This window comes from Gopherus evgoodei, chromosome 7 (genome assembly GCF_007399415.2).
Source record: "Gopherus evgoodei ecotype Sinaloan lineage chromosome 7, rGopEvg1_v1.p, whole genome shotgun sequence".
Lineage (NCBI taxonomy): Eukaryota > Metazoa > Chordata > Testudines > Testudinidae > Gopherus > Gopherus evgoodei.
In genome coordinates, this window is record NC_044328.1 from 1,379,586 (window position 1) to 1,404,582 (window position 24,997).

Sequence of the window (24,997 nt, forward strand, 5' to 3'; positions counted from 1 at the left end):
TGCACCCCAAACTCCTGCTCCAGCCCTGAGCCCCTCCCACACCCAAACTCCCTCCCAGAGTCTGCACCTCCCACCCCGCCCCAGCCCTGAGCGCCTCCGACACCCCATACCCCTCCTCCTCTGCCCCCCCGCCAGAACCCACTGCCCCCCCAGGCCATTGAAAGGGAGGGAGGCCAGTGGCCAAGTCAGGAATTCCCTCACCCCGCACAAACATGGCCGCCCTAGGAGCGCTGCGCCGGGCCCCGCACAAACATGGCGCCATCAGGGTGGGGAAGTCTCTAGCCACTCACAGCAGTAAAGACTCCTGAGTAGAATCTTTGCCCCTCATAAAGATGGCGACTGGTGACAGGCCCTCCGAATATGGCCAATGGGAAGCCGTGTTGCTCCGGGGTGTCATGGTAACAGCCAATGACACGTAGAGATGGGGTCTAGTGTCGCTGCCCGAGTTGCTGGGGCGGGGCTGCGGGCCGGATGTGGGGGAAGCCGGGTGGTCAGCGGGGCTGGCGGCCGTCGATGGGGACCAGGACGGCCAGTGGGGAACGGCGCCGGCGGTGAAACGCGGAGTCCAGGTGGGGGCCCCGCCCTGTGTCGCCGGTCCGAGGAGTCCGGGGGGGAGAGGGTACAGGAGTGGGGGAGGGGTGGGGAGTAGGTACAGGAGTGGGGGTGGGGTGCATGTGGGGAGGGGTGGGGGAGGCAGTAGGGTACAGGAGTGTGGGGTTGGGGGTGCAGGTGGTGGAGGGGTGGGGGAGGGAGTAGGGTACAGGAGTGTGGGGTTGGGGGTACAGGAGTGGGGGAGGGGTGGGGGAGTAGGTACAGGAGTAGAGGTGGGGTGCAGGTGGGGAGGGGTGGGGGAGGGAGTAGGGTACAGGAGTGTGGGGTTGGGGGTGCAGGTGGTGGAGGGGTGGGGGAGGGAGTAGGGTACAGGAGTGTGGGGTTGGGGGTACAGGAGTGGGGGAGGGGTGGGGGAGTAGGTACAGGAGTAGGGGTGGGGTGCAGGTGGGCAGAGGTGGATGGGGGAGTAGGGTACAGGAGTGTGGGGTTGGGGGTGCAGGTGGGGGAGGGGTGGGGGAGGGAGTAGGGTACAGGAGTGTGGGGTTGGGGTGCAGATGGTGGAGGGGTGGGAGTAGAGTACAGGAGTGGGGGTGGGGTGCATGTGGGGAGGGGTGGGGGAGGGAGTAGGGTACAGGAGTGTGGTGTTGGGGTGCAGGTGGGGGAGGGGTGGGGTTCGGGAGTGGGGGTTTCAGGGGGTGATTTGTGTGGGGTCACCTGAGTGACACTTTTCCAGAAGCTCATGGGGGGTGCATTGATCCAGCCTCCATGGATGGCAGATGAGGTCATTCCTCCCCAGGCTGTCCTAGCAAGGGGCACATCTGGGTCAGTTCACATGGATCTCTACTGCTGCCTGGCTCGGCTCGTTGGCTGGGGTGAGGAGTGGGTGCTGATTCAAGGGGGGTGGCTTGCTCTGAGTTACTGGCTTAGTTCTCGTGGTGCTTTGCCCTCTTGCATATGACAGCGTGGGGTGTCTCTGAGGTCTGTTGTAGTGGCAGGAGGGGGCAGATTGCTGCTGGAAGGACTGTTGCTTCCATTTTGCCACGGGGTCTCAAGCTTTTTCTTTCTGAGGCCTCCCCAACATGCTGTACAAATTCCATGGCCCGTCCACACCACAACTGTGAAGCTCAGGCTTTGGCTTCAGCCCCAGGCGGTGGGGCTTCGGCTTTCTGCTCTGAATCCCAGCAAGGCTAATGCTGGCCCTGCTCGCGGCCCCGCAGTGGGCCCTGGAACCCTGGTTGAGAGCCATTGCATTAGACAATGACTGGCATGCACACACAGTGTAGATTCCATTCCACATGGCAGGCTTTTTGACCTGCACTTCCACCAAGCTGTGATTGTTCCTAGAGGTGCACGCCCCTTTCGTGGGAGGCAGGACAATCCGTGGTCCCCAGGCAGCTGCATTTCTCCCTTCTCCATTACTTCCTCTCTCCCAGCCTTGGATCATGAATTCCAGTGTGATTTCTGGTGCCTGGATTCTGTGCATCTCCCTATGAAGTCATCCAAACCAGTGCTTCTCTGTATCCCATCCGTACCGCTCCAGGCCTCTCCTCCAGGCTGATGTGGGGCCTGTTAATGACCTCAGCCCGAGTGCTGGTTGTTGATGACCTCAGCAGAGAGCACTCAGTTCAATTACCGGCTTGGCACTGACTAAGGGCCATCTGTCTTCTAGACAAGAAGTCTCTGCAGTCTAGCTTTGGTCCTTCCCAACAATACATCCTGCTGGCTGAGGAGCTCTCTAGCTCTCAGCTTCCATGGAGGTAAGTGAGCGAGTGAGCATCCTCTCTCTCAGAGGTAGCAGCCCATCCCCGGCCCAGAGTGTGAAGCTGGTATGTTCCCTTTTTAAAAAACCAGGTAGCCCTTTCTCGTAGCTTGCATCGTAAGGCTGCAGCTTGAACTGTGGAGCTGGTCCCCAAGAGGGGAAGCATGGCTCGTGGGAGCTGCACACCAGGGTAATGCTGCACTGTGGGTGCATCTCTGGCTTCTCTTGGTGCCATGACAAGCTGTGATGGTGCTGCCTGTGGGAGCCAGCTGAGGTCACTCAATCAAGGTGAACTGCAAACCAAACAGGGCAAACAAACCCCAAACACTGGTGGTAGATTTACCAAGCCAGCACAAAACAGTGCCTGTATTACCTCACTGGTTACTCAGAATCCAAACAACGCAGTTCCCTTAAAGTACCCAGCCTCAGACCTCCGTCCAGACACTGTCAAACATAGGATGATGATTCCTGAAAATCTTATCTCATCATACGAAAGAAAAGGTTCTTCCAATCCCAAAGGATCAGCCACACATCCAGGTCCAATTATAACTTAGATCTTACCCAAAATACACACTATTAGCTAATTCTTATTAACTAAGCTAAAATTTATTAAAAAAGAAAAGAGAGAGAGTTGGTTGAAAGATCAATATACAGACAGACCTGAATTCAATTCTTGAGGTTCAGGTACACAGCAGAGGTGAGCTTGTAGTTGCCAAAAGTCCGTTTAGAAATAGTCCAGAGGTTACAGTCCAATGTCCATATTCAGAGTGACTCCAGTCAGTGACTGGGGATCTCAATCCTTATGACTTAAAGTTTCCCCCTCTTGAAACCCAAAGCAGATCTGAGATGAAGCAGGATCGTGTCCCAGGGTTTTTATACATTTCCAGAAGCCTTATGACCTGAGAAAACAATAAGCTGAACTCTCCTTCTCCCAAACATCCTGGCAATTAGCACAGGGGAATTTATCCATTAAACAGTTCAAGTACAGGTTACCACAACCTTCAAAGGGTCATAGAGACAATAATACTATTTCACTCAAGTATCTTCATAAATGTTAATATTCCTTTTTTGATCTTTGAATCAAAGCTCTAGCAATAGACAAGACTTGTTTGCTGATATCTCAAGACCTGAGCAAACACCTCCCCTTCTACCTCTAACAATGCCGGCTGCATTTCAAAGCTCTGTTCATGTACAGATCTTCCTAACCAGTCCTTAAGGTTCACCCATGGGTCAGGTCAGTCGGTGAGGTGAGTTTATTAACTCTTTCTAGCCCTGTCACCTTTTAATGAAATATTATATTACACTCATAGTGTCACACAAGCTCAGCATGGTTCTCCCAGGAACAGCTTTTTCCAAATGAGCAGCTGAGCCATGATTTGAATGGAAACGCTGATTAAACACACAGCCTCTCTGGGTGTTGGCTCTTGGTTTTGCAAATTAAACTAGAAGGCTAGTGGCACTTACTGTATCCTGGGGATTGGAATCGTGGGTTGGTGAGTAACTAAAGGGGAAAATGAGATGGAGGGGAGGCTGTGGAGGTAAGACATTAAAATCCCAGCGTGCTTGTGGTGCCTGCCCAAGCTGGGGGACCAGGGGAAACGGGTTCTGATTTTCACCACTGCTGCTGCCCTCTGAATAGAGCTGGCAGTTTCCCTCCCTAGGCTTTGGGAGGGAACAGAGAAACGGGGGGAAGGCTAAAGCCAAGTGGTTCCCACACTGCCAGCGTGCTCCTTGGGCTGTATATGGATTTGTGACACCTCTCCTGGCATTGTCCTCTCCCCCCACCCCCCTCACAGAAATGAGCAGGGTGAAGTCCTCTCTCTCCAGGGTAAAGTGCAGCTGGGACATACAGACTCACTCTGACCTCTGAGCTGGCAGAGCTGTGTTCAACCCTCTCTCCATTCGCTTTGATACGCACCTGGCTGTGTGCAAACATCCTGCCTCAGTGCTTGACGTGACTCTCCACTGGGGCATGAGGCATCTAGAACAGCTCAGCTGGTAGCTTGGCTGGCTGGGCCCCAATGGTTGGTTCTGCGTTGCTACTGACAGAATCTGTTCATACAGAATCAGTTTTTCCCTCAAAACCCAGCTGTGTCCCTGTGCACATGCCATTGATGGGAGGGTTATGGGGCAGTTCTATGGACCACCATTAGGTGGGGCACAGTTCCCTCTTATTTACCTTGGGACTTTGCAGATCCAGAACCTGACATCTGGGAAGACAGAAGCAAACCAGGCAGGTCTCCAGTTAATGTATTTTATTTACTAAATTCAGCACAAAGTATGGATGAGTCACATTGAGCAAGTGGGTTAGTAGCAAGCTGTGATGGAGTAGGGGCTGTCTGGGTGGGGGATGGGAGAGCCGGGGAGGACTTTAGGTGAGGGACAGGACCTAGGCCTGTAACCTGAGCCAGATGAGGGGGAGGGGTGTCAGCACCTTTTGCCCAGGAAGCCAGACAAAGGAGGGACAAAGGAAGGGGGCTGTTGGAGGGGAGTTAGTTTTAGTTTCGGTTTTGGGCTGGGTGGTTGGAATTCAGGGAATCCTAAGCTGGGATCCAAACACCCTGAACTCCCAGAAGGACTCGATGGAGGGGTCCTGGTTGTGCCTACAAGCTCTGCTGTAACCTGCATTCCTGTTGTCCAATAAACCTTCTGTTTTACTGGCTGGCTGAGCGGTCCTGCACCCCTCTTCCTGGGACTCACAGTGCCTGACTCCCCCACTCTCTGTGACATAAGCAAATTCATGTAACGATCTGGGTTATTTAACCCAGCAGCTCCCTCTAAGCTCTGTGTGATACTGGAGGAAGGCAGCTGTACTGCATAGCAGTCATCCCCACGGGAGCAGCGTTATGAATCTCTGCGCCAGTCGATAGCTTTGTTCCTGTTGAATAGTGTGATTCAGGGAGGGCCAAAATCACCCCCCAGCCAAATCTACACCCGATTCCATGTTGGCTGGCGTTCTGTTGGGATGTTTAATTTACAATTCAAATGACAAATGTAGGTGAAACCCAAGGGATTTCTCAGGATTAAACATACAGCTCCTACCCCAGCAGATGTGCGTACGAGCTCCTAGGCAAGGAGGTTGTTTCCCTTAGGGCAGTCAGGAGTTTGAGAGCTGCTGTACAGGTGCCACTCTCACCTAACTTCTCTGGGGCCCAGCCCTACTGCACGCCTGTGTACTCGCTGCTAGCCAGGTGCTGGAGCTTAAACCCTACGTGCTGGAAGGTAGGGGTAGCGGCAACCCTCGGCTGTACATTGGAAGAGAACCGCAAACCCCGAAGGTTGCTACTTGCGCAGGATGGTTGTCGTGACTCTCGGTTGGTTCAGCCGCGGGAAGTCGAGCTGGGGTAATACCCAGTGCTTTTATCACGGACTCGGACGTTCTTGCTGGCTCCTAGAGTTACTTGCTGGCAGGGTCAAGGCTTAGTGGCTGTCTATGGCTAGACTCCTGCCCTTCCCTGGCCGGCTGGGGGAAGCACAAGCCTCTCTCCAGGCACGATGGCATCAGGTGGCCAGAGACTGCTGGACAGGAGCTGCCAGGACAGGCAAGCAAAAGGTGGCCTGTCTGCCTTCTCCCCTTTGGAAGCCCCTCAGTAAATCTGAACCGGGCCCTCCTCACCCAAGATCACAGGATCACCAAAAGGTCTTGATTAGGTCTCCCTTATGCAAATGAGGCCTACTCACTACAGACATTGCAGGCCCCAAATCCAAGAGTCTGTCCAGGCAGTCAGCAGGTCCCCAGGTATTTTGAGGCTCTGGAGTCATGGATCAGGCGATCGGCCTATCTCAGCTGGCCTATGACACTCAACTCCTGAGTCATTCTAGCAGAGAGCTGACGCTGAAATGCTGGGCAAACCCGGCTCCCACGCTCACTCAGCCGTGCAGAGCGCGACATGGCATACACCTTCCCCCAGCCCCTGGTACTCAGCAGCTCAGCTGTGAGCAGAGTGCTTTGCTCTGTGGAATCCAGCGGAAGGTTAGTCTCTGACTCGGAGCAGGAAATCCTGTCCTCCTCAGCTCCCAAGCCGGAGTGCCATCTTTCTCTGCAGGGAGCGCCTTAGCCTTCCTGCTTGCGCAGGGGATAGAGGTCTGTACGGTCACACGGCTCGGTCCTCCTCCCGTCTAGGCAGCTGCCAGCCCATCTGTGAGGCTGCAGCATGGCGCTGGAAGCGGCAATGTCAGGGGCTGCTGCCAAGGTGAGGCTGCTGGCCCAAGAGAGCTCAGCCCCCAGCCATCTCCTGACTAGCATAGAGGGCATCTCCTGGCAGGTCAGGCCTAGTGACAGGCCTGAGAGAGGCCCTGGGGTTGGGAGGAGATCCAAAGGGAATGGAGAAGTGCTGGCCGGTGCTAGGCAGAGCCTTGAGGGAGAGGCCCTGGAGCTTGCCCTGGGTGTGGAAGGCGGGGAGCTGGGGGGAAGGAACATGCTTTCGGCAGAGGGAGAGCTTCCCGCAGCATGCTGCCTGGCCTGGAGCAGGGCACTGGGCACAATGGCAAACTTCATGGCCTGGGTCCTGCACATCCAGCTGCCTCCCAGCCCTGTGTGTGTTACCCCCAGTGCCTGCTGGGTGTTCTCACCTGCCCCTTCCTTGCAGGTGTCGTCTCGCCCGCCCAAGAGCTGGCACCATGACCTTGACCAAGGGCTCCTTCACCTACTCCAGTGGGGAGGAGTACTGCGGGGAGTGGAAGGAAGGTGAGCAGGGCACAGCTGGCCCGTTCCATTACCCTCCCTTGGCTCCACCCAAACGGGCTGCAAACAACCCTTGGCATCTGTGCTGGGCACAGCCTGCTAGCCTCCTCTGTGGGCAGGGCTGGGAGTGGCACCTGCGCCAGTCCGTCCCACAGGTTGTATGGTGCCCTCTTCCCAGGGCTGGGCCCGGCTGGCTAGGAGAGGGGAGCCTGCCCCTCCCTACATGACAAGGCTCCCGGTGCCAGGCCCTTAAAGAATCAGGAACCCAGGTTCTCCCCAGACAGCATCTGCGCCTGCCCTCCCCGGGCCCCTGTCTGCTCCTCAACTCCTGGGACAGGGCAGCCTGATCTCCCGCCTTCCCCCTTGGCCTCAGCCCATTACACTGGGGAAGAGGACCACTGGCTGCCAGGGAGCCCTGTCCCTGTCGGTGTTGGGGCTGCCCTCTCTGAGGAGCTGGGTGTGCTGTGAGGAGAGCTGGGTCTCACCCCAGCTGCTGAGCAGCACTGCCAGACACTGCCCCTGGGGTCCCAGCCCCACTGGCAATTGCCATTGCTCTGAGGGAAGAGAGCAGGCCAAGTGACCTTGGGCCTGGGGATTCCTGAGCTGCGTGTGCCAGCCCAGGCAGCCCTGCCATGGCACAGGGAAAGCTGGCAGCAGCCCTGGAGCAGCCTGTGTTTGGGGATGTCTGCCCCAGCACTCGGCAGCTTCCTGGCAGTGTGGATCGTGAATGTGCCCTGTCGGGACCCTCCTGTGTCCAGGTGGATGGCAGATGCCTTCCCCACATGTGGATTGGCCCCGGGCGGTGGGGGGTGAGAGAGGCTGCTGTTACAAAGTCCAAACACTCCTGCCCCACTGGCCTGGGGAGCTGACTGCGCAGAGCCCAGCCATGAAGACAAGCTGCCATTCCCTGAATCTCTCGGGCTCCCTCCTGCCGGCCCCTGGGCACCGGCAGGCCAGCAGAGCAGCTGTGAGTGCTGGGGTTCCTGGCGCTGTGTGGGGACAGATACTGCGCACAGATGGACCCACTGGGCCCCAGCTGTGCAGCATCCTGCCTGGGAGCAACCTGAGCCTCCCTAGCTGGGCCAGCGCTGGGAGCCAGCTTAGTCCTGGGTTTTCCCGTATGGGCCTGTGGAGCCCAAGTGAGGCTCCTGCGACCCCCAGCAGCGCCCTGCCCAAGTCCCTCTGATCCCCTTTGGGGGCTGGGCGCTGGGGCCCCTTCCCTGGCTGCGGGCACTGGTGACGCTGCCTGCTCTTGTTGCCTAGGCCGCAGGCACGGCGTTGGCCAGCTAATGTTTGCAGATGGCGGTACCTACCTGGGTCACTTTGAGAATGGGCTCTTCCATGGCTGCGGGGTGCTCACCTTCTCCGATGGCTCCAGGTAGGTATGGCGCCTGAGCAGCCTGGGGAGCTTGGGGCAATGGCTGGTCTCATCCACGGGGACTGGGGATGGCTGAGGGGTGCTGGTGCTGAGTTGTGTGTCTCTGCCCTCCTGCCCCACAGAGACCCTCTCCTCTCTGCTCCTGCTTACCCCACACCCTCCCCCTGCAGCTCTGGAACCTGTGGGTGCTGCTCCTCCGTCAGCCTGTGTGGGGCGCAGCCATACTCCCTGCCCGCAGGGCTGCTGCAGACTGGCACTGCCAGCCCCTGCATGTCCAGGGAGTAAGAGCGCCCCACTGTCCCATGGCTGAGCAGCCGCGAGGCTGGGGTGGGTGTGCTGGGGGGGGCCTGGGCGGGACACCTGACGCTGTGCGGCGGGGGCTGGCGCTGGCGAGGAGCCAGATGCGGTGCGAGCGGGGAGCCTCACGTGGCGGGGTGCCTTTGGGGAGCCTGCGGGCGGGGGAGGGTGCAAGTGGGGACCCTCAAGTGGTGGGCGCCTGTGGGGGACCTGCGGGGCATGGGAGGGCACAGGTGGGGAGCCTGACACTGTGGGGGGCGAGCAGGGGAGCCTGACGCTGCGGGGCTCTGTCTGCGCAGGTACGAGGGGGAGTTCGTGCAGGGAAAGTTCAATGGCGTCGGAGTTTTCACGCGCTACGACTCGATGACCTTCGAGGGCGAGTTCAAGAGCGGGCGTGTGGACGGCTTCGGTGAGTCCCAGCAGCCCCAGCAAGCAGCCGCAGCCCCTCCCAGCAAGAGCAGCAGGACGAACAGCCTGGGCAGAGGCAGGCAGGCCTGCTCTCCAGCACGACCCCCGTTCTCCTCTTGGCCCCTGCTGCCCCGCTCCTAGACCCTGCTCCCCCACCGCCCTGCCCCTCCCTCGTGTGTGCAGCTCCCTTCCCCGTGACTCCCTGCTCTTCCCTCCCCCAGGGCTCCTGACCTTCCCCGACGGCTCCCACGGGGTGCCCCGCAGTGAAGGCTTCTTTGAGAACAACAAGCTGCTGCGGCGGGAGAAGTGCCCAGCCGTGATCCAGAGAGCTCAAAGTGCCTCCAAGTCCGCACACAACCTTCCGGCGTGACCGTGCTGCCATGGGACTCCGCTGCCCACCCGTGGCCCCTCCTGCCGCTGGGGGCAGGAGCTGCAGTGCCCAGGCAGGCCGGGGAGGGGTGTTGGCAGAGCCAGTGTGCCTGCTCGTCACAGGCCCCAGCATAGCTGGCTGCCTTCCTCCTGCTGGCTAGAGAACATCCTCCGAGTGCCCACGTCCTGGATCCTGGGGACTCTGAGTGCTGCCCCCCACTGGGGGGAGACAGGATACCCCCTTCCCTAGGGCTCTGTTCACTGCCTTGGGGCTCTCCATACAGACCCCTGGCACAGCCCCCGTGGCCAGCCCTGTTGCTGGGCTTTGTGGGGCAGTGGAGGGGGTAACCTGCCAGGGCCTTGATGCCCATGGTTAGCAGGGGATGCAGCTGGGAGCTGCTGCACCTGTGTCCCCGAAGCCAGGCATGCCCAGGCGGTGCCCCCCAAGCTCAGCGGGAATAGTGCCCGTCCCCAGCAGGGTGCTGACCAAGGCCTGACTTCGCTAGTGGGATGTGGCCGTGGCAGGGAGCTGGTATCTCCCTGCCCCTTCTTGTTCTGATGCTGGGGGCAGGGCAGGGCCCCTCCTCCCTTGCTCTGGGTGTCCTGGCCCCATGGCCCCTGCCTTCCCCTCAGCTCTCCCAAGGGCATCTGGCCTGAGCAGGCCCAGGGCTCCTCCCAGCCATGCCCTGGGCAGCGAGACTTGGCCTCTCTGTGTCCTGGGGGCTGTCTGGTCACTAGTGCCTTGGCACAGGGTCGGGCCAGGGCTGTGAGCGCTGAAGGGCTCCAGGGCGCGCTGTGGGTCTGCACTGCCTGGCCTCCATTCAGCCCTAGTGAGCACCGGGGTGCAGCCTGGCAGTGCCAGTGTTGGGGGCTGCAGGCCTGGAGGGCTAGGAAGAGCAGGGGCTGAGGGGGGAGCCAGGGCTCATGGGGCAGGATGGGGGGAACCAGCAGAGCTGCACACAGGGACCCCCCCGCCTGCCTGTCTGCGGTGTCGGTTCTTTGCTGGGAGCAGTAGCCCTCACTCCTGACGCCGATGTGGGGAGTCCGGGGCCTGGCCCACCTGGGGGCCGTGTGAACAGCGCCAGCCGCGCTGCTGCTGCCCTCGTGCCTTGTTGTATCCTGCCCCCGGGGCCTCGGCGAATAAACCGTGTTGCCAAACCTGCCCTGCTGTGTGTGGTTCTGTGAGGTGAGCTGGGGCCAGGCCTGCCCCTCCCTCCTGTCATCCCCCAGCCCAGGGAGGGTGACCCCCAGGGGTTTATACCCCCCAACCCTTCCCAGGTTTGAGCAGGGGGAGGGACCCAGGACACACCCAGAGCCTTGGAACAAAGGGGCCCAGGAGCAGAGTGATGGTCCAGCCTGGGGCAGGGTCCCGCCACGGCAGCAGTGCCCTGGAGCCCTGTTCAGAGACCTCGGTAGTCGTGTCCTGGCCCAGTTCCGCCTGCTGGCGCTGGGCTCCAGATGCCCTACGCTGGCTGGCCGGCCACTCAGTGCTCCAGTGGGGGGCACTGGCCAGCGGGGCAGGGCCGTGGCTTTCCTGGGGTAGTGCTAAAGCCCAGCCCCAGGGGGAAAGGGCAGTGTGCTGGGGCAGGGCCCTGATACGCTGGTATAGCCCTTCCCCGCCCTGGCTAGCCCTGCCCCTCCCTGGGAACTGGCGTGTGCCTGCCCAAGCTCCCTGGTCCTGCCGGGAGAGGATAATGCCTTAGTGTCACCCCACGCCCCCCCCGGCCAGGAGGCATCTCCAGGGAGCAGCGTGCCTCCTCCAGGTTGCAGGGGCAGCTCCACCTTCTCTGAGTGAGGAGGGCAGAGGCGGGCGCAATGCAGATGCCAGGGGTTTATTGACAGCTCATGGTGCACCAGGGACGCTGCCCCTCCCGACTCCCCACCCCCCACCCTGCATGGGGCTGCCCGGCACCGGGACTGCCAGACCTCTCCAGGGAAGTGACGGGGGGGTGGGAGGGGAAGGGTGGCTCTGGGTCCACGCAGGGGTTGGAGGGACCTGGGAATCTGCCATATTGCTGAGGCCTGTAAATTGGCTCTGCCTTGCCACAGGGGGCTTGTGCGGGGAGGGGCTGCACCCCCTTGGCCAGCTCTAGGGGGCAGGCAGCAAGGTTGGGGGCTGGGCAGGGGCTGCCCTCGGGAGGAGGCTGGGCAGCTAGGGGACTTGGGGACTCCTGGCAAGCGGAGGGGAGGGTGCCAGTGAGGGGAAGGTGAGCAGAGGAGGGAGGACCCCCTTCTGCTCCCCCATCACAGCCAACCATTGATGCGGAAGTCCCTGCGCAGCTCCTCCAGCTGGGCCTCGCTCAGTGGGCGCAGGGGGGCGCGGCAGGGCCCACCGTGGTACCCGAACCACTCCATGGCCTGCTTCAGCCCCGGGATCCCAAACTTGCGGGTGACCTGCAGGTGCCAGAGACATGCTGAGAGGCTGGCCTGCCCCCCCTCTCTGTACCCCCCCCATCAGATGTCCCCCTCCATGCCCTGCCCTGTCTGGATGAAGGGAAGTTCAGGAGCTTGGGGGGGCTGCGCTGGTGCCACAGCATATGCTGTTCCGGGCACTTCCCACCGGGGAAGGGGAGGCACTGGGCATCCTGCCTGTGCTCGGCCTCCAGCCCAGCCTGGCAGGCTGCCCTCTGCCTTGGGGCTGGGGCATCTCCCCACCTTCCCTGACACTCCTGGGCGCCCAGACCCTGCCACGCAGCAGAATTGCTGGAAGGGGAGAGCAGAGGGCTCATGAATGTGCCCTGCACCCCGACTCGCCACCCCCTGCTAGCCCAGCCCTAGGATCGCCGCCCCCATCTCAATCCCGACCCACAGCCCCTGTTAGCCCAGCCTGGGCTCCCCCAGCTCTGCCCATGCCCTGCACCCCAACCCACAGCCCCTGGTAGCCCAGCCCTGGGATTCCCCCCCCATCTCAATCCCAACCCACAGCCCCTTCTAGCCCAGCCCTGGGCTTCCCCAGCTCTGCCCATGCCCTGCACTCCGTCCCGCAGCCCCTGTTAGCCCAGCTCTGGGATCCCCCTCAGCTCTGCCCATGCCCTGCACCACAACCCGCAGTCCCTGCTAGCCCAGCCTGGGCTCCCCCAGCTCTGCTGGTGCCCCTCAGTCCCGACCTGCTGCCTACACAACAGGCCAAGGAAAACTGCTCTCTCATGCCCCTGGGAGCTGCTCTGCTCTGAAGCCCTGAAGCCCAGGGGCTCTGCCCTGCGCTGGGCTGTGCCGAAAAGCGCCCGCATCCCCTAGCCCGGGAACGTCTCTTACCGCTGCGTTGGGCTCGATGAGCCGGAGCTGCAAGGCCTGGGCCTCCTGCCAGCGTCCCTCCTGGCACAGATGCTCCAACTGGCAGAGCGGGGCTCCCAGCACGTTGGCAAGAGCACAGACCCCCCCGCAGGCACCTGGAGGGCAGGGAGTAGAGTACCCAGGGCCTGGCCACCATCCTGCACCCCGACCTCCTGCCACCACCCCACCCCCTCCACACCCCCACATCCTGCACCCCGTACCATATCCTCCCCCAGCACCCCACCTCTGTACTCCCACATCCTGCACCCTGCCCCCTCCTTTCCCCTGGACTCCCACATCCTGCACCCCATCCTCCCCACACCCCCACATCCTGCACCCCATACCATATCCTCCCCAGCACCCCATCCCCCTCTGTACCGCCACATCCTGCACCCTATCACCCCAAGCACCCCAACACCTGTCTGCCCCCACTACCTGCACCCCATCATGACCCCCCAGGACCCTAACCCCTTCCCTGGCACCTCAACCTGCCCCAACAGCTGTCCCCTCAAACACATCTCCCTGGCTCCTCTTCCCCCCACAGCGTGCTATAGTCAACACCCCCACCCTACCTCCCGAAGCCCCAATACCATCCCCCTGCGGCGGGGCAGGGGGGGAGTGAAGCTCCACAGAGGAAAGGCTGCCCCTACCTATGGCGTAGCCAGCCATCAGGAATCCAGCCGATCCCACCAGCACCTGGAACTCCTCCGTCCGCGTCTTGTGGACAATCAGCCCCAGCCGGGTAATCTGGGGAGACACAGCGTGTCCTGCTGGGCGCAAGGAACACCCTGGGTGCTACGGCCCCAAGTGCCACGGTGAAGCTGTGGGCACCGTGAGCTGGGCAGGCTCCAGAGGACCAGCTGGCTGCCGGGGCACCAGCTAGGCCACCAGGCAAAGCACCCTAGCTCCACTACACCCATGAGGTAGGTCCTACACAAACAACTCACCCGTGGCACCCTCGCAAGAGTAACAGGCTCCACCCCCGAGCAGCACTACGGCTGGGGCCCAGATGGCTCCTGGGAGATTCTACAGGGACTGGGCGGAGGGTGTGTGTGTGTGTGTGTGTGTGTGTGTGTGTGTGTGTGTGTGTGTGTGTGTGTGTGTGTGTGTGTGTGTGTGTGTGTGGCAGGACTCCTGGGTTCTTATCTTGGCCGTGGGGTTCCTTCCCCACACAGTGTTGTGCCCCAGTTTCCCCACCTGTCTGCTGGGGGCACTGGCCCTGATACCTGCTGGGGGGGGTGTCAGTGTCTGTAATGCACTTTGGCTGCAGGGAGGGGTGATGGCACTGTTGCGGGGAGGAAAGGGGGGTGGGAAAGGGCGATGGGGGCTGGGCCCTGCCAGGGCAGAGGCCCCAGCCTGAGGGGACCTCAGCTGGGTCTGAAGGTCTCATCCAACAGCCACTCGGGCTGTGCTGGTGCCCAGCTGGCAGAACCACTGCCCTGGCCCCAGAACCACAGGCTGCTCTGCTCTGAGCTGCCCCAGCACAGCTGCCCCAGACTCACCCCTACCCAAGCCCCAGAATCAGGGCGGCCAGGCAAGCCCCTGTCCCAGCGCAGGAGTGACGGGTCCCTGGGTTCGCCCTCTTCCTGGGCAGGAGGCCTGGAGCCCGCAGGGCTGAGCCAGGCAGCAGGAGCATGGCGGGGTGAGGGCTCCCCAGGCTGGCTAGTCTCAGACATGGCCCCCTGCTCCCCCACTCACATCACCCCCGCTGTCCTTGAGGCCCACGATGTTGGGGTGCTGTGACAGGGTGAGCACAGCCTCCAGGGGCAGCTCCAGGCCGGTGTTGGCTGGGACGCTGTACAGCACCACGGGGATTGGCGACGCATCTGCCACCTGTGGACACAAAGGGGCGCTGGGCATGGGCCCATAGGACAGGGGAATACCGCCTGCGGCCAGTGGGGCTAAGCCAGGCTCCCTGCCTGCCCTGGCTCCACACAGCTCCCAGAAGCAGCGGCGAGTCCCCTCTCCGGCTCCTACGTAGAAGGGCAGCCAGGGGGCTCTGCACGCTGCCCCCATCCCTCCAGGAACCACAGCCAATGGAGCTGTGGGGGCGGCGCCTGCAGATGGGGCAGCGCCAGAGCCACCTGGCCACATCTCCACATAGGAGCTGGAGCAGGGACATGCTGCTGCTTCGAGGTGAGCGCCACCCGGAGCCTGCACCCCTGAGCCCACCCCCGCACCCCAATCCCCTGCCCTAGCCCTGATCCCCTTCATGTCTGCCAACCCCCTTGGTCCCAGCCTGGAGCACCCTCCTACACCCCAAATCTCTCATCCCCAGTCAGAGCCCTCACAATCCCCGCACCCCAACCTCCTGCCACAGCCACAGCCTCCTCCTGAACCCCTCATTTCTGGCTCCGCCCTGGAACCTGCACCCTCAGCCCAGAGCCTGTACCCCAAAGCACACCTCAACCACTTGCCTCAGCCCTGAGCCCCCTTCCATACTCTGAACCCCTTGGCTCCACCCCCAGCCTGGAGACCCCTCCTGCACCCCAAACCCCTCATCCCCAGCCCAAGCCCAGAGCCCACACCCCCCCAGCCGGAGCTCTCACCCCCTCCCGCATCCCAACCCCCTGGGCCAGCCCTGTGAAAAGGAGGTAGTGAGTGAGGGTGGGAGAGCGAGCGACAGGGAGGGGAGATGGAGTGAGCAGGGGCAGGGCCTCAGAGGAGGGGTTAGGCAGGGGAGGCCAAGGGTGTTCAGCTTTGTGCAAGTAGAAAGTTAGCAATCCTGGAGTTTGGGTGCAGAAGGGGGCTCAGGCCTGAGACGGGCTTGGGGTGCGGGAGGGAGTTTGGGTGTGGGAGGAATTCAGGCCTGGGGCAGGGGGTTGGGGGTGTGGGCTCTGGGAGGGTGTGTGGGTGTGGGAGGGGGCTCAGAGTCAGGATGTGGGAGGGGGTGCAGGCTCTGGGAGGGCATTTAGGTGCGGGAGGGGGCTCAGGCCTGGGGTTGGGGTGGGGGTGGGGGGCTCTGTGAGGGCATTTGAGCGCAAGAGGGGGCTCAGGCCTGGGGCAGGGAGTTGGGGTGTGGGAGGGGGCTCAGGGTCAGGGTGTGGGAGGGGGTGCGGGTTCTGGGAGGGAGTTTGGGTGCGGGACGGGGCTCAGGCCAGGGGCAGGGAGTTGGGGTCTGGGGGCGGCTCTGTGAGGGAGTTTGAGTGCAGGAGGGGGCTCAGGCCTGGTGCAGGGAGTTGGGGTATAGGAGGGGGTGTGGGCTCTGGGAGAGAGTTGGGGGGAGAGGTTAGGCCTGGGGCAGGGATTTGGGGTCCAGGGGCGGCTCTGTGAGGGAGTTTGGGTGTGGGAGGGGGCTCAGGCCTGGGGCAGCAAGTTGGGGTGCGGGAGGGGGTTCAGGCTGCGGGCTCTGGGCGGATAGCGCTTTCGTGAGGTGGCTCCCAGAAGCAGCTGGCCAATGGGAGCTGCGGAGCCGGCGCTCGGAGCGGGGGTTGCAGGGACATGCTGGACCGTTCCGGGAGCCGCACAGGGCCAGGCCAGGCAGGGAGCCTGGGAGCCAGGAGCTGGGAGCCAGGGAGCCAGGGAGCCGGCCTTAGCCCCACTGTGCCGCCGACTGACTTTTAACAGCCCGCTCAGCACTGCTGATCAGAGCTGCCAAGGTCCCTTTTTGACCCTAGCCCCATCCCCTCAAAGGCCTCTCCCCCTCCCCCCAGGGCCCTCCCCCCAGAGCCCTTCCCCTTCTTCTCCCAGAGACCCCCTTCCTGCAGGCTCCTCCCTCCCACAGGCCCCTCCCCCTGCAGAGCCCCTCCCCTTCTCCCAGAGACCCCCTTCCTGCAGGCTCCTCCCTCCCACAAGCCCCTCCCCTGCAGAGCCCCTCCCCTTCTTCTCCCAGAGACCCCCTTCCTGCAGGCCCCTCCCCCTGCAGAGCCCCTCCCCTTCTTCTCCCAGAGACCCCCTTCCTGCAGGCTCCTCCCTCCCACAGGCCCCTCCCCTGCAGAGCCCCTCCCCTTCTCCCAGAGACCCCCTTCCTGCAGGCCCCTCCCCTGCAGAGCCCCTCCCCTTCTCCCAGAGACCCCCTTCCTGCAGGCCCCTCCCCTGCAGAGCCCCTCCCCTTCTCCCACAGACCCCCTTCCTGCAGGCTCCTCCCTCCCACAGGCCCCTCCCCTGCAGAGCCCCTCCCCTTCTCCCAGAGACCCCCTTCCTGCAGGCTCCTCCCTCCCACAGGCCCCTCCCCCTTTGCCCACAGGCCCCGCCCCCTCCCATCCAGCTGTCACTGAGCCAGAGCCAGGCTGGTTTCCAGCCTCCCGGCTGCACTCTGCCCCATACCTGGCTGTAGTGGTGGGTCAGGGCGGCGCTGGTCATTGCGCCCCGGTAGTAGCAGGGTGTAACCACCAGGGCGGCGTCAGCGCCCGCCTCAGCCATGCCCACGGTCATCGCAATGGTGCCCTGCGTGGCTGGGGGAGGAGGGTGAGCGGGAGGTCATGTCACAGCCTTGCCAGAGCATCGCGTGGGGCCATGGGGCCTGGGACAGGGACCCAGCCAGGGGCGGGTGCAGGGCCCAGGCAATGGCGGGGATGGAGAGGTCTGAGCCCAGGCACCGGGGGGCAGGAGAAGGCGGATGGTGGGTCAGGGCACTGGCACGAGGATGGGGATAGAGGGGTCCGGGCCCAGGCACTGGGGAGTGGAGGGAAGGGGTGGTCGGGCCCAGGCACTGGGGAGGGTGGGGGGGGTGGAGGGGTCCAGGCCCAGGCACTGGGGGGCGGGAGGGGGAATGGAGGGGTCCAGGCCCAGGCACTGGGAGACAGGGGGGCGATGGAGGGGTCTGGGCCCAGGCACTGGGGGGTGGTCGGATGGAAGGGTCCGGGCCCAGGCACTCAGGGGCGGGAAGGGGGAAAGAGGGGTCTGGGCCCAGGCACTGGGGGGTGGTCGGATGGAAGGGTCCGGGCCCAGGCACTCAGGGGCGGGAAGGGGGAAAGAGGGGTCTGGGCCCAGGCACTGGGGGGTGGTCGGATGGAGGGGTCCGGGCCCAGGCACTGGGGAGTGGAGGGAAGAGGAGGTCGGGCCCAGGCACTGGGGAGGGTGGGGGGGGGGGTGGAGGGGTCCAGGCCCAGGCACTGGGGGGCGGGAGGGGGAATGGAGGGGTCCGGGCCCAGGCGCTGGGAGACAGGGGGGCGATGGAGGGGTCTGGGCCCAGGCACTGGGGGGTGGTCGGATGGAAGGGTCCGGACCCAGGCACTCAGGGGCGGGAAGGGGGAAAGAGGGGTCTGGGCCCAGGCACTGGGGGGTGGTCGGATGGAGGGGTCCGGGCCCAGGCACTGGGGAGTGGAGGAAAGGGGAGGTCGGGCCCAGGCACTGGGGGGCGGGAGGGGGAATGGAGGGGTCCGGGCCCAGGCGCTGGGGAGGGCGGGGGGGAATGGAGGGGTCCGGGCCCAGACACTGGGGGGCAGGGGGAGGATGGAGGGGTCCAGGCCCAGGCACTGGGGGGTGGTCGGATGGAAGGGTCCGGACCCAGGCACTGGGGGGTGGGTGAGGGATGAAGAGGTCGGCCCAGGCACTGGAGGAGGGGGGGGAGGAATGGAGGGGTCTGGGCCCAGGCACTGGGGGGTGGGGGGGATGGAGAGGTCAGGCCCAGGCACTGGGGAGGGCGGGGGGGAATGGAGGGGTCCAGGCCCAGGCACTAAGGGGGGGGGAATGGAGGGGTCCAGGCCCAGGCACTGGGGGAGGGGGATGGAGGGGTCCAGGCTCAGGCACTGGGGTGATCGGGGAGATGGAGGGGTCTGGGCCCAGGCACTCAGGGGCGGGAAGGGGGAAAGAGGGGTCTGGGCCCAGGCACTGGGGGGTGGTCGGATGGAGGGGTCCAGGCCCAGGCACTGGGGAGTGGAGGGAAGGGGAGGTCGGGCCCAGGCACTGGGGAGGGCGGGGGGCTGGAGGGGTCTGGGCCCAGGCACTGGGGGGCGGGAGGGGGAAAGAGGGGTCTGGGCTCAGGCACTGGGGAGCGCGGGGGGGAATGGAGGGGTCCAGGCCCTGGCACTGGGGTGATCGGGGAGATGGAAGGGTCCGGACCCAGGCACTGGGGGGCAGGTGAGGGATGAAGAGGTCGGGCCCAGGCACTGGAGGGGGGGGGGGGGATGGAGGGGTCCACGCCCAGGCGCTGGGGGGCGGGGGGGATGGAGAGGTCCGGGCCCAGGCACTGGAGGAGGGGGGGGGGATGGAGGGGTCCAGGCCCAGGCGCTGGGGGGTGGGGGGGATGGAGAGGTCCGGGCCCAGGCACTGGGGAGGGCGGGGGGGAATGGAGAGGTCAGGCTCAGGCACTGGGGAGGGCGGGGAGATGGAGGGGTCCAGGCCCAGGCACTGGGGGGCAGGGGGAGGATGGAAGGGTCCGGACCCAGGCACTGGGGGGCGGGTGAGGGATGAAGAGGTCGGGCCCAGGCACTGGGGAGGGCGGGGGGGAATGGAGGGGTCCAGGCTCAGGCACTGGGGAGTGCAGGGGGGGTGGAGGGGTCTGGGCCCAGGCACTCAGGGGCGGGGAGGGGGAAAGAGGGGTCTGGACCCAGGCACTGGGGGGGGGGGGATGGAGAGGTCCAGGTCCAGGCCCAGGCACTGGGGGCGGGGGGGGGGGAAATGGAGAGGTCAGGCCCAGGCACTGGGGAGGGCGGGGGGGAATGGAGGGGTCCAGGCCCAGGCACTGGAGGGGGGGAGGAATGGAGGGGTCCGGGCCCAGGCACTGGGGGGGGGAGGAATGGAGGGGTCCGGGCCCAGGCACTGGGGGGGGAATGGAGGGGTCCAGGCTCAGGCACTGGGGGGCGGGTGAGGGATGAAGAGGTCGGGCCCAGGCACTGGAGGTGGGGGGGGAATTGAGGGGTCCGGGCCCAGGCACTGGGGGGTGGGGCGGGGGATGGAGGGGTCCGGGCCCAGGCACTGGGGGGGGAATGGAGGGGTCCAGGCTCAGGCACTGGGGGGCGGGTGAGGGATGAAGAGGTCGGGCCCAGGCACTGGAGGTGGGGGGGGAATGGAGGGGTCCGGGCCCAGGCACTGGAGGGGGGGAGGAATGGAGGGGTCCGGGTCCAGGCACTGGGGGGTGGGGCGGGGGATGGAGAGGTCAGGCTCAGGCACTGGGGGGCGGGTGAGGGATGAAGAGGTCGGGCCCAGGCACTGGAGGGGCGGGGAATGGAGGGGTCCGGGCCCAGGCACTGGTGGGTGGGGCGGGGGATGGAGGGGTCTGGGCCCAGGCACTGGGGGGGGGGGAATGGAGGGGTCCAGGCTCAGGCACTGGGGGGCGGGTGAGGGATGAAGAGGTCGGGCCCAGGCACTGGAGGGTGGGGAATGGAGGGGTCCGGGCCCAGGCACTGGGGGGTGGGGCGGGGGATGGAGGGGTCCGGGCCCAGGCACTGGGGGGTGGGGCGGGGGATGGAGGGGGCAGAACCCGGGCCTGGAGAGGAAATGGGGAGCAGAGGCCGGTGTTGCAGCAGTAAGGGACTGTGACCCGGGGGTAGGAGGGGAGTTAGGAGCCCTCTGGCCATGGCACCCGCCCAGGCACATCCACAGGGACCCCTCCTCGCCCCTGCTCTCACATTCGCAGCCCGACCCGGCCAGCAGCAGCTTGTCCCTGGGCACGGCCTGGCGCACGCGGCTCACCACGGCCAGACGCTCCTGGGGCGTCAGGTAGGGGCACTCGCCGCTGGAGCCCTGCACCACGAAGCCTGCAGGACAGAGCACAAAGCCGTTAGGCTGCCCCAGCACCCCCGGCCATGGGTGAGCCTTGGCCGGCCCCTCGCACAGGGGGCAGGCGGGACCCAGGCCCAAGGGGGGCAGTGCTAGGCCAGCAGGGGCTGGGTGGGGGTGAAGTGCCCAGATCCCATTAGGGGGCTGCGTGAGGGATAGTGCCCATCCCCAAGGTGGCAGGGGCATTGGGTGGTGGTGCCCAGCCCTGGGGTGGGGGGCACATGGGGGTGGTGCCAAGCCCTGGGGTGGGGGCACATGGGTAGTTGCCCAGCCCCAGGGGCACCCAGCCTGGCAGCCCAGCCCAGCCCTTCCACCCTTGTCCCTGGATCTGTCCTGTGCAGGGGCAAGAGCTAGCTGAGTCCCACCCAGGCCCTCCCCAGGGACATGCGGGGACCCCTCCTGGGCAGACCCAGCAGGTGTTTCTGTAGTGAAACCTGGCCCAGAGCTGCCCACGCAGCGGCCGTGACATCCCTTGGGCAGAGCCATGTGAAAGCCCTGGGCAGGGCAAGTGACCCCGGGCGCCGGTGTTCCACAGCCCCCCAGAGCCACAGGCCAGTCCGGTGACAGCCTCACCCGGCCAGGAGCCCCCTTGCTGCCTCCCGGCCTCAGACCCCCTCAGCTGCCAGCCCACCTGCAACCCTGCCCCTGCCCTGCCCTGCCCTGCTCCAGCCCTGGCCCTGCATCCTGATGCCCACCTCGGACCAACTCCAACCACCTGCAGCCTACGACCCTGACCCGGCTTCCCCAGACCCCCGTTTCAGCGCTGCCCTCGGCCTGGTCCAGACCCTAAATCCAGCTTTGTCTGCCACTCCAGCCACCAGGCCTGACTGCCTAGAGCCCAGACAGTGCCAGCTCCTGGACATGAGGCCAGATGCTCCTGGGGGGCACTCAGAGCCTCTTCGCTTTGGGGCACTGGAGCCCTAAGAGCTGAGATCAAACTGAGGCCCTGCCATGCCAGTGAGTGCCAGGCCCTGCCCTGGAGTCCCACTGAGGCATGGAGGCCAAGTAGGGGGCCCAGGAAGGGGCAGACTGGACGGGGACACACACACACACGAGGTGCCACGGCCCACGGCCTCCTCCAGCCCCAAGGGCGCCAACCCCCATCACGTGCTCACCCCCCTATGCACCCCTCACAAATCACCCCACACAGGGACGCTAGCAAAGAGTTTATTGCCCGTTGGCAGGGGCGCGCTGCGTTCTCCCCAGCCAGCACTGCAGCTGCCCAGGAAGGGGCACCCATGTTCCTGGAGCCCTGAAGCAGATGCATGAGCCAGGAGGTTGCAGGCGTGCTGGGGGCGAGAGGGTGGGTGCTGGGCAGGGGGCACTCGTCACACCCACTGTTATGCCCTCGGCTATATCCCCTCGCTTGCGCTTTGCCCTGCGGTGATGCCAGCAGCGGGTCCGAGGGGCAGAGGGCAGGGTCCTGGCTAGCTGTCCCTGCTGTCGGGGTGTGGGCGCAGGAAGCATGGAGCCTGGGGACTGGCGGGTGCTGCCAGGAGCCCCTGGGCCTCAGTCCCTGCAGCGGTGAGCCAGCCTGGAGTGGAGCATGTGGGCAGTAGCTGGCGTGGCACCGCCTCGCTGGATGAGGGCGTGGGCCCGCAGCCTGGCACTCCCTCCCTCCAGGAGCGTGTCCAGGGTGGGCCTGGCTGCCTCGGCCTGGCGGCTGATCTGGCAGGAGGTGGCACGCAGCAGCAGGGCCTCGGCCAGGCGCCTCCTCGGGGCATCGCTCTCCCTGCTACGCTCGGTGCCCTGGTTCCCCTCCTCCACGTGCTGCCAGGCTCGCCAGCGCCCAGTGGGCCTCTCCTCTGCCCCTGCGGCCTCGCTCTCCTCGGGGAAGCAGCTGTAGTACGACCTGATCCAGTGCGGAGCCTGCTCCGGTGCCGGGCGGCCCCCCCCACGGCCCCTCCTCCGCCGCCACAGGAACAGGGCGCCGGCCCCCAGCAGCAGGGCAGCCCCCAGTGCCAGCGCCACTTTCCAGCAGTGTGAGGCCCTGGCTGACCCCATAAGGCTGCGGTCAGGGCAAGGTAAGAGCAGGGGGCTGGGGCTCGTGGGACAGCTGGGCCATGCTGGGCAGAACGACACCCAGGGAGCAGGCGTGGGTCCCAGCTGCTCAGCCTCCCTGCTCCCCCTGGGCAGCGCCCGGGTCACCAGTGACGGGGGCATTGTGAGGGAAGCACCTGGCCCTGCTGTGCCTGCTGGTCTCAGGGCCAGGGAGAGCCTGGGGCCAGGGGAGCAGGGCTCTGCGCTTGGGAGTCTCCGAGCAGGGTCCCGAGAGTGGAAGCGGCTGAGTGTGGGGCCAGCTGAGTGTGGGGCGGCACGGAGGCAGCTGGGCATGGAGCCGGCCGTTCACCCCTAGTCCAGATGAGCTGTGACAGACCTGGCCCTGACCCAACGGCAGATGTGTGCCAGGAGCCCCAGCCAGGCAGCGTGCCCCTTGTCCTGGGACGTTGCTGCCCATGCTCCGGGCTTGGCCTAGAACCTGGCCGGGGCCAGGAGCCTTCCCCACGTCGGTCTGACTGGGCACTGAGTGGGGCCAAGCCCAAAGGAAAACCCTCCGCCCCCTAGTGCCCTCGGCCAGTTCTAGCCGCCGTGGCCCGAGCACCCTGCCGGCCCCATGCCCAGGCTGGGGGGTGTGTGTGTGGAATTGGGCAGGGTGGGGCACACCGGCAGCGTGTGGGGGGAACATAGGTAGGGCTGGGAGATGTAGGGCAGGACAGAGTGGGGCATTGGGTGGAAGAGCGGGGTGTGTGGGATTGGGTAGGGTGGGGCATTGGGTGGCAGGACTGGGGTGCATGGAATTGGGTAGGGTGGGAGTGTGGGGGGCAGGGCGAGGGGGTAGGGAGAGGGCGGGGGCATGTGGAATTGGGCAGGGTGAGGGGATGAGGGTGGGGCAGACCCTGTGCCAGCCAGGCTGGCCATGCCCAGGGATAACCAGGCCCCGCTGTGCAGAGTTGGGGGGTGCTGGGCCCCGCCCGGCCAGCCTCACCTCGGAAGGGGACCGTGGCGTAGCGGTGCATGTTCTCCTCCAGCCGGCTGTAATCCACCTCCGCCAGGCCTGTGAAGGGGGTGGTGAGCGGGGGGAAGATGCCCCGCAGGTCGAGCCGGGCCCCTGGCGTGGCAGGGGTGCTGAGCCAGCGAGATGCTGCCAGCCCCAGCCTGAGAGGGGCGAGGAGCCTGGGGGGCTGTGCCATCGCGGGGCCTGGGGAGCTCGGAGCTGCTGCCCCACTGCAGCCTCCAGCCCCAGGGCTGTTAATAATTGATGGGGCTGGCTGGGGATTTGCTGCTCCCAGGGCGAGGCCTCTCGCTGGGGCCCTCGTGGCCCTGCCGGGGGCACTGGGGGCAGCCATGAGGGCCTAGCAGGCCGTGTGTCTGCCCCTCAGGGTCAGGCCCCCTGGTGACAGTAGCTGGCCCCTGGGGCTCCCCCCATAGCCGCTAGAGCCATATCCTGTCCTGGCAGCCCCTCCGGCTCCCTTAAAGGGGACCCACCACGAGCAGAAGTCAGCATGAGTGGCAAGTTTGTAGAAATTTTGGTGGTGCCCAGAACCCACCCCATAATTCTGCCCCCCACACTCCGTCCCCATCTGCCTAAGGCTCTGGGAGGGGGCTTGGGGGAGGAGGTCTGGGGTGCAGATCTGGGCTGGGATTAGGGTGCAGAAGGGGTGCAGGGTGCAGGCTTTAGGATGGAGTTTGGGTGCTGGGTGCAGGCTCCAGGCTGGGGCAGGGGGTGGGTGTGCAGGAGGGGGCTCACGGCTGGGGCTGAGGATTAAGGTGCGGGGGGATGAGGGCTCTGGCTGGGGATGAGGATCAGGGTGCGGGGGGTGAGGGCTCTGGCTGGGGATGAGGATTAGGGTGTGGGTGGTGAGGGCTCTGGCTGGGGATGAGGATCAGGGTGCGGGGGGATGAGGGCTCTGGCTGGGGATGAGGATCAGGGTGCGGGGGGATGAGGGCTCAGGGCTAGGCCAGAGGATTAGGGTGCAGGGGGATGAGGGCTCTGTCTGGGGATGAGGATTAGGATGTGGGGGGTGAGGGCTCTGGCTGGGGATGAGGATTAGGGTGCAGGGGGATGAGGGCTCTGGCTGAGATGAGGATCAGGGTGCGGGGGGATGAGGGCTCTGGCTGGGGATGAGGATCAGGGTGCAGGGGGATGAGGGCTCTGGCTGGGGATAAGGATCAGGGTGCAGGGGGTGAGGGCTCTGGCTGGGGATGAGGATCAGGGTGCGGGGGGATGAGGGCTCTGGCTGGGGCAGAGGATCAGGGTGCGGCGGGATGAGGGCTCTAGCTGGGGATGAGGATCAGGGTGTGGGGGATGAGGGCTCTGGCTGGGGATGAGGATTAGGGTGCGGGGGGATGAGGGCTCTGGCTGGGGATGAGGATTAGGGTGCAGGGGGATGAGGGCTGTGGCTGGGGATGAGGATCAGGGTGCAGGGGGATGAGGGCTGTGGCTGAGGATGAGGATCAGGGTGCAGGGGGATGAGGGCTGTGGCTGGGGATGAGGATCAGGGTGCGGGGCGATGATGGCGCTGGCTGGGGATGAGGATTAGGGTGCAGAGAGATGAGGGCTCGGGCTGGGGATGAGGATCAGGGTGCAGGGGGATGAGGGCTCTGGCTGGGAATG

The 24,997-nt window shown here is 64.7% G+C and overlaps 2 protein-coding genes across 5 annotated transcripts; one reads left to right on the forward strand and one right to left on the reverse strand.

The window, feature by feature from the left end:
• The first annotated feature begins 459 nt into the window (after positions 1-459).
• MORN4 (MORN repeat containing 4) lies at positions 460-10,609 on the forward strand. Of its 4 annotated transcripts, none has more exons than XM_030570572.1 (6): positions 460-569; positions 1,986-2,309; positions 6,901-6,998; positions 8,259-8,373; positions 8,970-9,079; positions 9,300-10,609. In XM_030570572.1, exons 3-6 carry the CDS (start codon positions 6,932-6,934, stop codon positions 9,446-9,448), a joined length of 441 nt encoding a protein of 146 aa, XP_030426432.1. In that variant the 5' UTR covers positions 460-569; positions 1,986-2,309; positions 6,901-6,931; the 3' UTR covers positions 9,449-10,609. The 4 variants fall into 4 exon arrangements, with proteins under 4 accessions (XP_030426432.1, XP_030426433.1, XP_030426431.1 ...); XM_030570573.1 differs by having other exon boundaries at positions 2,222-2,309; XM_030570571.1 differs by lacking the exon at positions 1,986-2,309.
• A 1,025-nt stretch (positions 10,610-11,634) lies between these two features.
• HOGA1 (4-hydroxy-2-oxoglutarate aldolase 1) lies at positions 11,635-23,684 on the reverse strand. The gene is made up of 7 exons (XM_030570554.1): positions 23,369-23,684; positions 20,232-20,360; positions 16,987-17,114; positions 14,419-14,553; positions 13,371-13,467; positions 12,703-12,836; positions 11,635-11,841 (listed from the first exon to the last, which is right to left on the reverse strand). Exons 1-7 carry the CDS (start codon positions 23,571-23,573, stop codon positions 11,692-11,694), a joined length of 978 nt encoding a protein of 325 aa, XP_030426414.1. The 5' UTR covers positions 23,574-23,684; the 3' UTR covers positions 11,635-11,691.
• Positions 23,685-24,997: the final 1,313 nt, after the last annotated feature.

Coding starts and splice junctions, on each gene's coding strand:
- MORN4 (XM_030570572.1), top strand. CDS start 6,932: ATGACCTTGACCAAGGGCTCCTTCACCTACTCCAGTGGGGAGGAGTAC. Junction 6,999..8,258: donor CTGCGGGGAGTGGAAGGAAG/GTGAGCAGGGCA, acceptor CTTGTTGCCTAG/GCCGCAGGCACGGCGTTGGC. Junction 9,080..9,299: donor CGGGCGTGTGGACGGCTTCG/GTGAGTCCCAGC, acceptor TCCCTCCCCCAG/GGCTCCTGACCTTCCCCGAC.
- HOGA1 (XM_030570554.1), bottom strand. CDS start 23,573: ATGGCACAGCCCCCCAGGCTCCTCGCCCCTCTCAGGCTGGGGCTGGCA. Junction 20,361..23,368: donor CGCCACGGTCCCCTTCCGAG/GTGAGGCTGGCC, acceptor TCTGTCCTGCAG/GCTTCGTGGTGCAGGGCTCC. Junction 14,554..16,986: donor TGACCCACCACTACAGCCAG/GTATGGGGCAGA, acceptor TTGTGTCCACAG/GTGGCAGATGCGTCGCCAAT.